The 13,359-nt window shown below is 37.2% G+C and overlaps 1 protein-coding gene and 1 long non-coding RNA gene across 2 annotated transcripts; both read left to right on the top strand.

The window, feature by feature from the left end:
- The first annotated feature begins 1,934 nt into the window (after positions 1-1,934).
- LOC119692018 lies at positions 1,935-4,902 on the top strand. Its single transcript, XR_007267944.1, has 5 exons — positions 1,935-2,237; positions 3,357-3,430; positions 3,877-3,943; positions 4,293-4,350; positions 4,866-4,902. It is a non-coding gene; the product is annotated as an uncharacterized LOC119692018 (long non-coding RNA).
- A 1,695-nt stretch (positions 4,903-6,597) lies between these two features.
- On the top strand, positions 6,598-11,430 carry LOC105389257. The gene is made up of 6 exons (XM_038110920.2): positions 6,598-6,894; positions 7,445-7,513; positions 9,320-9,391; positions 10,054-10,130; positions 10,603-10,663; positions 11,393-11,430. The coding sequence occupies exons 1-5, from the start codon at positions 6,826-6,828 to the stop codon at positions 10,646-10,648; spliced, it is 333 nt and encodes a 110-aa protein (XP_037966848.2). The 5' UTR covers positions 6,598-6,825; the 3' UTR covers positions 10,649-10,663; positions 11,393-11,430.
- The last annotated feature ends 1,929 nt before the right edge of the window (positions 11,431-13,359 follow it).

The following is a 13,359-nucleotide window of genomic DNA, read 5'->3' as shown; positions in this document are numbered from 1 at the left end:
CCTCTGGGAGACAGGCGTGAGCATATGTATGTTTTACTCTACCTTTAATGAAACTAGTACTTCTAATGTTCAGAATCAATTCGCTGACTTTCAACCCTGCTGTCATATCTCGCAAGTTGAAATATTGACTTCTGACGTAGAAAAACAACTTCGCTCTCTTGACTTAAATAAATCTGCCGGCCCTGACACGTTACCTGCTATGTTTATAGTGCCCTGTGCTGCTGAACTATCCATTCCTGTGTCTTTAATTTTCAAGAAGATATTATCTGAAGGTACTATGCCTGTAAATTGGAAACGTGCTTTTATATCTCCTATACATAAAAAGAGCAGTAAACATAAGATTGACAATTACAGGCCAATATCTAAGCTCTGTCTTCTGGCTAAGGTACTTGAGCGATTAGTCTATACCCAATTATATAGTTGCATTAAATGTTCTTTCAGCCCCATGCAACACGGGTTCTTAAAAGGGCGATCTACTGTCTCTAATCTTGCGTTATTCAATGACTTTGTCACCGAGAAAATGGATGGTGGTAGTCAGGTAGATGTTATTTACACTGACTATAGTAAAGCATTTGATCGTATAGACCATAGTTTATTATTAAAAAAGTTGAGTAGAATAGGTGTTAACGGTGCATTGCTCTCCTGGTTCCAATCTTATGTCACGGGAAGATCTCAAGCAGTTGTTTTAAATGGCTTTACATCCTCGTGGATAAACATTCCATCTGGTGTTCCGCAAGGATCTCTTCTGAGGCCCCTTCTATTTATTATATTTATAAATGACATCAATGATTGCTTTCGTAATTCCGAATATCTAATGTTTGCTGATGACATGAAAATTTTCAAAGCTGTAAATAACTCAATTGATGAGGAACTCCTGCAGGATGATCTAGATCGACTTAGTGTGTACTGCCTCAATAATAAACTCGACATCAATGTAGATAAATGTTTCCACATCTCATTCACTCGAAAACACAACAAACATATGAGTACGTACATGCTTCAGAATCAGAGCCTTACAAGCGTATCAGAAATTAGAGACCTTGGTGTAGTGCATGATAGTAAGCTTCTTTTTGATTCGCATATCGATAGCATAATCACAAAAGCTTCTAAGGCCCTCGGTTTCTTAATACGTTTTTCTCGCCCGTTCAAATGCATGAAGACAGTTAAAATATTATACTGCGCCTATGTCCGAAGCCACCTTGAGTATGCTTCCCAGATCTGGAATCCCCAGTATGATATTTATATCGACAGACTCGAACGTATCCAAAAAAGGTTTATTAGGTATCTCGGCTTTAAATTCAAACTTATTGATTCAAGTTACGAATGTAAATGTATCAAACTTCACTTGCTTCCTCTTAAATTAAGAAGGGATATCAGCGATATAATTTATTTAATTAAAATATTTCGAGGTTACGTTGACTGTCCGGATCTGCTAGGTAAACTTGGTTTAAGAGTTCCGTGGCGAAGAACGCGTAACAGACCGCTTCTTAGTATTCCTCAATGTAACAGCAACTACAGACAAAATTCATTCTTAGTAAGAGCTAGTAATACTTTTAACCAGATGTGTAATAGTAATAGTGTGGACCTCTTTAGCGGCAGCTTATGTTCTATTAGAAAGCATATTATAACTAACTTTAGTACGTAATAGATACCAAATAAATAAGTAGCATAAGTATAATCTAAGTAGAATTTATTATTAGGTGAGTATGTGTTGTTATTGTTATATCGTCTCCATATGCGAAAACCTATAATTAGCTTTTCGTCTATTTATGTTTAAATAAGATTAACTTGTTATTAGTATAAAGCTGTTGGTTTTCCATGCAATAAATTAAAATAAAATAAAATAAAAATAAAATGTATGTAAAACAATTAAACCGGTACGCTATCATATAAAGGATATTCAATTAATGTAAAAATTTTCGGCGTTAAATTAATTTCGGTAAGTTACAGAAATTCATTTCTTGATTAATTTAATTGGTTCCCTTTGTGTAACTAATTTCTAAATAAGTAGATATGGAAATTTACAATTGAACGAAAATTATTAAATGAAGTAGGTAATCATGGAAATAACAAAAACCATTTCACGGTGAAAATTTCAACATGAAAGAAATTTTCTTTATAAGTTGGTGCGCCGGTTTTCAGTATTCAGTTATCAGAAGGGTTTCAAAATGAAACTGTTTGTGTTTGTTCTGCCTTTATTCGTGGTCATGGCTGCAGTGCTTTCACAGCCACCCCCTGTAAGATTAACACTTTATATTCATCATCATCTTCACCGACCCGAATACAAATAGGTATCTGTCTTTTAAACAAATACTGCCCCTGCGGGAATTTTTATCTTTTTATCTTCCACACCCTTCGAATGAATAGTACTGCGAGCCCCCAATTATAGACGACCCCCGCACCCCCGCGGTAAGAAAACCAAACCGGCGTACAGTAGGCTGCAAAGAAACCTGACCCCAACTAAGCAGCAATGATAAATATAGCTGGAAAATACATATATATATATATACATATATATATATATGTATTTTCCATATATATATATATATATATGTATATATATTCCAGTTTACATTCTAAACAACGCATGTTCGGAATCCTTAAAACTGTGAATACCTTCCAAGTTTTGGGCAATAGTAGGTATCAGGTCTGAGCAAAATATTGAGAATATTTTTTGGAATCAAGTCTACGTTCTTTGCCAGTCTGTCCAATATTTATTATAAGAATTTTGAGCTGGACCGCCAACATTGTTGTTTGACTGGTGCCCTGCTCTCAATTAGCACTCTTCTACTTCAGCACTTGCATACAGCTTCTACACATGAACATTTAGGTCACGTGACTCTCTAACAGTGGCGAAGGGGGTGATTCCCGCCACTTTCCCTTTTGTATTCTCTGAACCTCACGATAGTTCATGATAGGTAAGAATATACACTCACGAGCAATGGAAATGTCCCAGTGAGATACTATAGAAAGTCAATAGCAGGTGGAACTTTTTCATTGCTCGTGAGCGGATTTTTCACAACGGCTTCCCCTACAAAGAAATATACCCTACGTCACTGCATTCTACTTTAAATAGTACGTTAAAAATTGTTCAGTATAAGCCCCCGATTCATCCCCGTTCGGGTGTTTTTACCATGGTGCGGATTTCATAAAGCATTCGGGATCGCACGCCATTTACCCTCGTCCCGCGTGCGTATTCCACGCATTACAATTAATAAGTGAATGAAAATAACACTTGCCGGTGTCACGCTTGCGGGGCAATCCCGGGTTCGTAATGAAATCCGCTAATACCATATTAAAAACATCTTTAGTTTACCACTTTTACAACATTCTGTACAATTATAATTTTTGTTCAGGTGGGACGCCAAGGCAATTATGGCTGTGGGCATGACTTTTGCCCTCCCCCCATAAATCCTCGCTTTTATATAAAGTAAGTAATCGTGTCTATTATAAGTTAACTGCATACCTAGCATGTGGCGCCAGACGCGCACGACGAGACTTGAATAATATTTTCTGTCGTGCTCGTTCTACAAAGAAATTAACCCTTCTTCACTGCTTTCTACTATAAGGAGTGCGTTAAAAGTTGTGAAGGAAAACATGGTGAGGAAATCTGAATATCTGGATGTAGCACATATAGGTATGTGAACCCACCAACCCGCAGTGGACCAGCGTGGTGGAAAATGGTCCAAGCTTATAGCTAGGCAGTTTAGACCTTGGGGAAATGCACAAAGGTTCCACTCGAGAGAGCCATGTGCAAGTACCTACACCCCCACACAGAATAGAATAGAATATAATAGAATAAATCCCCCGAGTCATCCCCTTTCGGCTTAGTATACCATTTTTGCAACACCCTGTATACTAACTATTTTTTCACAGGCTCAATGCTCAAACCTTAGAGGACGGTAGAGGTGGCCCTGGTCTGCCGTAGAAGAGAAAAGTCAAGGTATTAAGATGGATCGTAAGGGATCGTTAAGGGAGGGTTTAGGGATGAGTTAAGGGATGATCGATTATTCTTAAAATCCCCAAGCTATGTTTTTTTCGTATTCCTCAAAGCAATAATAATTTTAATCGATTTCAACGCCTTGCTGTTAGAATAGAATAAATGGGATATAGTAGAATATGTCCCATAGGTAAATATTTTCCAGTTTACATTCCAGAAAACGCATGTTGTGAATTTCTTCCATGTTTTGGGTAATAGTAAAATATTCAATAAGTACTTAGTTAGATATTTTTTTTATCAAGCATTGTCTGATTTCTTTGCAAGTCTGTCTAATATTTATTATTTTGACCAGGTTAATATCGCCAAGACTGTGTTTTTGACTGGTGCCCTCCTCTCAACCAACGCTCCTCGTAAGTATAGTTGTAATAACAAAAAAAAACACACGCTCACGCCTTGTACTAATGTACTCCCTTGCGGGGTAGGCAGAGGTGCATTGCTGCACCCACTTTTCGCCAGAGTGTTATGTTAGTCCCAATGTAATAGGGGGCGGGCCTATTGCCATTTTACGGGCACATCCAAGACCCGAGAACAAATATCTGTGTTTAAACAAATATCTGCCCCAGCCGGGAATCGAACCCGGGACCATCGGCTCAATAGTCAGGGTCACTAACCACTACGCCATTCGGTCGTCGTTGTAATAACAGTCATATGTCATACCTATATCCACCTAGATAAACTCGTATAATGCACGTCGCACCATCACAAGTGACGTTTATCTTCTACGACAAAGTATGTGAAAGGCTAGTTATACTAAGCAAATTTTATCAAAAAAATATCAAGATAGTTCAGCCTTTCATTTCCTTGCTTTATCATTCCGGATTTAAATTCAAGTCGCTCAATAAAATTAATTCAATTTGTTTTACAGCGAATTCCTTAGCTCAATTAATGGCACACATTTCCAGGGACGAATGAAAAAAACCTTCAGTTTTGTCAATAAACACAAATTCATTTGAGTGGTTTTGTTTTTCTGTTTTTCTTCATCTGAATATCTTGCAAAAACTGAGTATTTCGTTGCTAATCATAAATCATTACTCTCCACCTCTAAATGATTTCCGTTACCATAACTCAAAATCAGGCCTTTTATTAAGCCCCAATTAAAGAGATATTAAATTTTTATTTTTTAATCTTATTCCATCTAAGTGTGGATTCGACCAAATTCGAGTAACCCTACCTATGTCAGCGTATTTTGCATTTAAACAAACCTCAAACCAAGATAAGTAGCTTATACCAAGAATAAAAAGTTTTTTTTTTTATGTAGCCTGCATCGTGTCCCACTCCCACCCAATAAAAAGTAACACCACCAAAATTGACGGACAGCACATCAGCTGATTAGAAAATGTCATCATAAAATTAGCATTAAGCCCACTAGTGCAATAAAGAATTAAATAAATAAATAATGATGTTTCATACTATTATTATCCATTAAAATTTCAAACAAAGTTGGCTTGTCACTTCTATTGCATGCTTTGAAAACGCAGCTATTTCTATTTAAGATGCATTACAGTTTCGTTCCTCGTTCATTCAATTATTCATGGTATAACTTGGTAGAATCCTGCATGTGCCGTTGCATCGCACTAATTATGCACAAAATGCTACACTCACGCGAATACCAAGAATTTATAATTCCACCTTCAGCCATATAGACCTCTTCACACACACTAAATCATCATTTAAAACTCAAATTATTAAAACTATTTTATCCAACTAACTAGCCCACAAGATCGTGTAGGTATCATTATTAAATATATTAATTTAATATATTTAATTTTAATCTCTTTGTTCGAGTCTTAGAATATTATTATTTAGCCATTTATTTATTATTGAGTACTTACCTATAATCTACAATATTGTATTTATGTATGGTATGTTATATCATGTATGACGTATGTATATTATATTTTATTATTTTATCAATTATTTGAAGTTTATATGTGTTTTATTTATAGCATGTAATTATAATAATATTTCATATGAAATACAGTAGGAACAGAGGTGTTCTTTCACGCTCAGCCCTAAGCTAGTAGCTACTTAGTATTAAATTTAAGTTTACCACATTGTTTAAATATATAAATAGTAAATCAGTATTTAAGTTAGAATAATTATTTACTTCTGTAATTTTAGTTGTTATCAGAATATGTAATTGTCCCACCAACTATTAGCTTATAATGGAAGACCTGTTATTAGCCTTATTCACAAACTATGTTACTTAGATTAAGTTTTTTTTTATGTTACGCTGTTGGTTTTCATAAATAAATAAATAAATAAATAAATGCAAATGTACCTTACTTATCCCAGATATTTGCTATCTTGTTAAGTTTAGTCCTCTATAGTTACCCTAGTGTAACGAGATGTTTGGTCGAATCCACCCTAAGCATTGACATATATTTATATTACTTTTGAAATTATTGACACTAAGTCATTTGACTCGTTAAACGGGTCCGGCCGTTTTCGACATTTTCTATCTTACCCCCTGTCCAAGCACTACAGCCATGAAAATATACTATATTTCTGCTGACTGAAAACAGTGGAACCGGTACGCCATCATATAAAGGGTATTCAATTAATGTTAAAATTTTCGGCGTAAAATGAATTTCGGTTAATTACAGAAATTAATTTCTTGATAAATTTTATTGGTTCCCTTCGTGTAACTAATTTCTAAATAGATATGGAACGAAAAATATTAAATGAAGTAGGTAAGTAATCATGGAAATAATACAAAACCATTTCACGGTGAAAATTTCAACATGAACATGAACACGAAATTTTCTTTATAAGTTGGTGCGCCGGTTTGTCAGTACAGTATTCAGTTTCAGAAGGGTTTCAAAATGAAACTGTTTGTCTTTGTTCTGTCTATATTAGTCGTGATGGCTGCAGTATTTGCACAGCCACAGGGGGTAAGATCAACACTTAATATTAATCATTGTTATTATTTATGTGTAAAGCCTGTAATATGGGTATCGGACAGCTGATATATCTACATAGATACATATTCCCGTCTACAAATAGGTCTTTTTAACAAATATCTGCCCCTGCGGGTATTGAAGCCGGGACCTTCGGCGTAGCAGTCAGGGTCTCTAACCACTACTCCATTCGGTATAAATTCTGTTGGCGCAGCTACCTTTACTGGAGGATCTATTCCCAGCGAATAAAATTTAAACCTTTTATCTTCCACACCCTTCGATCCTGTGCACTGGTCATGATTGAGCCATAAAAAATAAGAATACAGCTAGACCCGATTATTTGTGAAAATTATGATATGGCAGAAAATAACAAACGATAATCGGTCCATCTGTTTGGTAGCTCTACATTACAGACAGATACAGATAGCAGTTAAACTTGTAAATCCCCTCGTTTTTCACCGGGTTTCAAATATAATGTATTTTAGACAGATACAGACTTTTTCGCTGGGAGTTAAATAACAACGTATTTCATTAATATTTGCAGCGTTTCCGCCGCAAGCTCGACGACGCCGACCACTACCGCCCACGAGGCGGAGTGCTGACAGATGACGAGGTAATAATAATATGTGGGGACATCTCACACACGGCCATCCGACCCCAAACTAGGCAGAGCCTGTGTTATGGGTATTGGACTGCTGATATATAAATGTACACAAATACACAGATTAAATATAAAATGCATATTAAATCTAAATATCAAGACCCGAGTGAAAATATCTGTCTTTAAATAAAAAATATCTGCCCCAGCCGGGAATTGACCCCGGGACCTTCGGAATGGCAGTCAGGGCCACTAACTACAACGCCATTTGACCGTCAAGGTAACTAGAACGGGAACACCCAAATATTCCGAAAAACTTTTTTCCGAATTTGATAACACCGAATATGTAATTTACGAAATATTGCAATACCGATTTTTTAAAATACCGAATTATAAAAATCACGGAAATTATAATTTCGAATATTATAATCACGAATATTTATTATTACGATTGTTAAATATACGAACGTAAAAAAATACGATTACTTTAATATACCTACGAAAAATAAAATACCGATTTATTATAATCACGAAACATTAAAATCCCGATCGGAAATATGATAATTCGTGATTTTGACAAAAAAGCATAAACGTCTTTAAAACTTTAGAACCTAAACCAAAAAATTGGTGCGACGACGAGCAAAGCAAGGAGGAGCGTGTTAGGTGCACAAAGATGTCTTAAAATAAAGCGGAACGCAGCGGAACGTTTAACATACGGCTTAAAAGACATATTGTTAAATAGAAAACTATTTGTTGTTAAGTTTCACAACAAATCAAAGCATACGCACTTTAAAAACCCTGGAACCTAAACCTAAAGATAGGTGCGACGACGAGCAAAGCGAGGAGGAGCGTGTTAGGTGCACATAGATATCGAAAAACAAAGCGGAGCGCAGCGAAGCGGAGCGGAGCGTTTCAAAAATAGAGTAAACAAAGTTTGTCAAGTTTTGTTAAATAGTAAACTATTAAAATTTGTAGTACTTGTTGTTAAGTTACAGAAAAAAGCAATACAATTGCTCGGATTTTTACGGTGTTTAATCTTAAAAAGCTTAGGACCTAAACCTAAAGATAGGTGCGACGACGAGCAAAGCGAGGAGGAGCGTGTTAGGTGCACATAGATATCGAAAAACAAAGCGGAGCGCAGCGAAGCGGAGCGGAGCGTTTCATATAAAATAGCTTATTTATTTTTGTTTCTTTACGGATTATGATGTTAATAAACACTGACTATTCACTAAGAAAAATTGCGGAATTTGTATTTTCGGAATACTAAAACTTCGGAATTCGTAATTTTAACAATTCGATATAATAAAAAATCGTACTTTTGAAACATCGAAATAATAATATTCGGAAAATTGACTTTCGTCATTTTAATAAATCTGTTGTGTGAAATTTCGTTTATTATACTATTCGTGATTTTCGCTATTCGGAAACTTAAAATTCGGGATTGTGAATTATTCGGAACTATGAAATTCGTAATTATGAAAATCGTTATTTTCATATTCGTAAAAAAGTAATTCGGAATTCTGTAGTGTACCCAACTAGAACATTGTTAAGGCCCTGTTTCACCGTACTCTATTAGATCATTAACACCACTGGTACATCATAACAAGGGATTAATTGTTGACTTTTGACACATCTTTCAAGAATTTAAGATGATTGATGACACTTACAATGTAACAGGGGTGTTAGTGATCTGAAACTATGGTCTAAACTCATTTTAAATAATACAATACAATACATTTTATTTGCCCCAAAAACATAAAAATACCAATAAGTGAAAATATGTACTTAGTATACCCTTTTTGCAACATTCTGTTTGCGCAGGCGCAGGCGGACCCCCCGGAGTGTACTGACGAGTACTGCGAGCCCCCAACACACCCCCCCCGCGCCCCCGCGGTAAGAAAACCAAACCGCCGTACAGTGGGCTGCAAAGAAATATGACCCGAACTAAGTAGCAATGTTACTCTGAGAGGGGTTTCTTGCAGCCAACTGTACTTCCAGAAAGGTGAACATTGGATTGCAGGTTCTGAAAATTATCATGGGTACCGTGAATGTTTTCCATTGCCATAGGCAAATATTTTCCAGTTTACATTCTAAACAACGCATGTTCACAATAAATAGTTGTATGAAAATAACACTTGCCGGTGTCACGCTTGCGGGGCAATCCCGCGTGCGTAATGAGATCCGCACCATATTAAAAATACCCTTAGTATACCACTTTTGCAACATCCTCATCATCATCATCAGCCAATAATCATCTACTGCTGGACATAGGCCTCTCCCAAGGAGCGCCACAACACTCGGTCCTCGGCCTTCCTCATCCAACCACTACCCGCCACCCGCCTAAGGTCGTCAGTCCAGCGGGCAGGAGGTCGTCCCACGCTGCGTTTGCCTGTTCGTGGTCTCCACTCGAGAACTCGTCTACCCCAACGGTTATCGGTTCTTCGGCAGATATGACCAGCCCACTGTCCTACCATCGGGGCTTGCCCATGTCCTCTTCCTCTGGGGCTGTTTCTCAAAGAAACGCAACATCCTGTATAATTATTATTTTTGCCCAGGCGAGACGCCAAGGCAATGGCTGCCCGTTTGACTACTGCCCTCCCACCGTGCACCCCCGCTCTAAGATATATATAAAGTAAGTCTAAAAGTAAGTATTTTATAAGTTAACTGCATACCTAGCATGGGGCGCAAGACGCGCATGACAAAACTTGACAAATGTTTTTAGTCGCGCTCTCTCTACAAAGAAATTAACCCCCCACTGCTTTCTGCTATAAGGAGTGCTTTAAATGTTCAGTATAATCCTCCGAGTAACGGCGAAGGAAAACATCGTGAGGAAGCCTGCATATCTGGATTTTGCACATCTAGGTATGTGAATGTGAACCCATCAACCCGCAGTGGAACAGCGGCAGCGTGGTGGTGAATGGTCCAAGCTTATAGGCAGGCACTTTAGACCTTGGGGAAATGCACATAGACATAGGTTCCACTCGAGAGAGCCATGTGCAAGTACCTACACCCCCACACAGAATAGAATAAATCCCCCGAGTCATCCCCTTTCGACTTAGTATACCACTTTTGCAACACCCTGTATACTAACAATTTTTTCACAGGCTCAATGCTCAAGCTGACTTAAACGTTGGGGGTGGTCTACCGTAGAAGAGAAAAGTCAAGGTATTAAGAGGGATCGTCGGGATAGTTAAGGGGGGGTTTAGGGATGAGGTAAGGGATGATCGATTATTCTAAAAAAACCCCGAGCAATGTTTTTTCCGTATTCTTCAAAGCAACTTTTGATCGATTTCAACGCCTTGCTGTTAGAATAGAATAATATATGGGACATAGTAGAATATTTCCCAGAGGTAAATATTTTCCGGTTTACATTCTAGACAACGCATATTGTGAATCCTTAAACCTGTAAATGTTTTCCAAATTTTGGGTAATAGTAAAATTAATATGCAATAAGTATTTATTGTTTTTTTTAATCAAGCTGTGCCAATTTCACCATTCTCTGTTAGAGCATAACCAGGGAGTAGTGGTTAACTTTTGACACATCTGTCATGAATTTTATATGGAGATGACGTTTAATTTATAAATCAATCCCTGTCGGTTAGATAACCGAGAATGGTGAAATTGGCACTTTTATAGTTGGTTAGATCGTAACCAGAGAAAAGTTGATCAATTATACGTCATCTTCATACTAAATTTTTGATAGATGTGTCAAAAGTCAAGCAATAATCCCTGGTTATGCTCTAACCATATTTTATATTTATATACTAACCATATTATTTTATATTTTTTTATCAAGATAGATCAGCCTTTCATTTCAGTGCTTTATTATTTCAGATATTATTCCGGATTTTAAATTCAGATCACTCAATAAAATTAATTCTATTTGTTTTACAGCGGATTCCTTAGCTCAATTAATGGCACACATTTCCAGGGATGAATGAAAAAAACTTTTTGTTTGGACAATAAACACAAATTTATTTTAACGGTTTTATTTTTCTGTCTTTCTTCATTACCTATCCTATCAAAAAAGGTTATAGCTCATTTGAGTCACCCAACTCCAACTCCGCACCGCCTCGCCTCGAGCGGTAAGTATTCTTTATATGAAACAAGCTGTTCCCGCGCGCTTCGCTTCGCCTTAAAATTCATATATATATACAGTGAAACCTGGTTAAGTGGGACCTGGATAAGTGAGAAACCTCCATAGCTGAAACTCATGCGGAGGTCCCAACACTTTGGCACTGAATTACCTCTGTTAGTGGGACGAGGTAAGCCTCTGTATCTGGGATTTGTTCTTTCGATTTATCATCATGGTTACCTCTATAACTGAGACAGCGAGTAAATTTTATATGCATAAACCTCTGTAACTGAGATAACATTGTTGTGGTTTTACTCATTCTTATTATACCCACAAATTCCACACGTAATTCCAAGTACGTAAGTTCAAATTTGGAGCTTCAGTTTAGTCACCTGGTACTAGTTATTATTCTGTGGTTTAGTTCAATGTATTTATTAATCAATTACCTTCAGTGTTAGTTTCGCTCTACTATCATACAGATGTTTAAATTTGAAAAATGCCAAAACAAATAGCTAAAATCGTTATCATTTCGTGAAAAACTGAATTTAATATCCGCTTATGAAAGTGGGAAAACACGCGAAGAAGATCGTGCTGAATTTTATTTAATGATCGCACCTGTATAACTGAAATAACCTGTATTCTCACCTCTATTAATGGAACCCTCTGTAAATGAGACAGATATTTATTTATACCTGTATACCTATCTGAGGCACTGGGTAAGTGGAATACCTCTTTAAGTGAAACGATATTGCAGGACCCTTGAAGTCTCACTTAACCAGGTTTCACTGTATATATATATATATAATATATGTTCTCTTACTCTTTCACGCCAAAACTACTGAACGGATTTGAATGAAATTTGGTATACATACGGTGTAGACCCTGGGAAAAAACATAGGCTACTTTTTATCCCGGAAATCCCACGGGAAAACTTTTTAAGGCGATATATATATATATATATATATATATATATATATTATTAATAAAATATAGTTTTATGCACTCCTGGAGGAAAATCTACACAGACACCTGGGAAGGGGACCCAGGTAGTGTCGGCCTTTAACCGACTAAGGATTAAGGAAGGAGTAAGGATTGTATGAGTATGCGGTCACTACATCTTAGGAGAAAAACAGATTATAAGAGAACCACTTACGCCAGCAAGTTACGAAGAGCTATACTTACGCCGCAAACACCGGTTCGAGGTACCAGGGCAGCAGAGATCCGAGGATGAGCTTCATGTAGTAGCTGGTGTCGGAATTGGTCGGCATGTTTGTGTGGTAGCCGAAGATTTCCTGTAAAGCGGGTTTACTTGGTAAGAACGAACAATCGCAGATGAGGAGCACTAGGTTATTTAATTAATAGAATTATTATAGAAAATATTTTAATTGGGGCAGTATGTATTTAGGTTTAGGTATAATGGATGTGGAGGTTTTAAAATCCGCTGTACAAAATGACTAGGAATACTTGAGAAGTTGAGAGTGTGGTCTTCTTGGGAGAGGTTAATTTTCTCCGAAAGTAAAGTCCAATACTGTTCTCGAGTGGAGACCACGAACAGGCAAACGCAGCGTGGGACGCCCTCCTGCCCGCTGGACTGACGACCTTAGGCGGGTGGCGGGTAGTGGTTGGATGAGGAAGGCCGAGGACCGAGTGTTGTGGCGCTCCTTGGGAGAGGCCTATGTCCAGCAGTGGATGATTATGGGCTGATGATGATGAAAGTCCAATAATCAGGCTTACGATAACGATGGATCTGTACCTGACCTCCGTCAAGAGGTAAACCAGAAAATAA

Source organism: Plutella xylostella, chromosome 28 (genome assembly GCF_932276165.1).
Source record: "Plutella xylostella chromosome 28, ilPluXylo3.1, whole genome shotgun sequence".
Taxonomy (NCBI): Eukaryota; Metazoa; Arthropoda; class Insecta; order Lepidoptera; family Plutellidae; genus Plutella; species Plutella xylostella.
The sequence above is the reverse complement of the archived record's forward strand: the minus strand, read 5'-3'. Positions and strand labels throughout refer to the sequence as shown.

Excerpts from the sequence above, each read along its gene's own strand:
- LOC105389257 (XM_038110920.2), top strand. The coding sequence starts at position 6,826 with ATGAAACTGTTTGTCTTTGTTCTGTCTATATTAGTCGTGATGGCTGCA. Across the intron at positions 9,392-10,053 it reads ACCCCCCCCGCGCCCCCGCG|GCGAGACGCCAAGGCAATGG; the intron begins GTAAGAAAACCA and ends ATTTTTGCCCAG. Across the intron at positions 10,131-10,602 it reads CGCTCTAAGATATATATAAA|GCTCAATGCTCAAGCTGACT; the intron begins GTAAGTCTAAAA and ends ATTTTTTCACAG.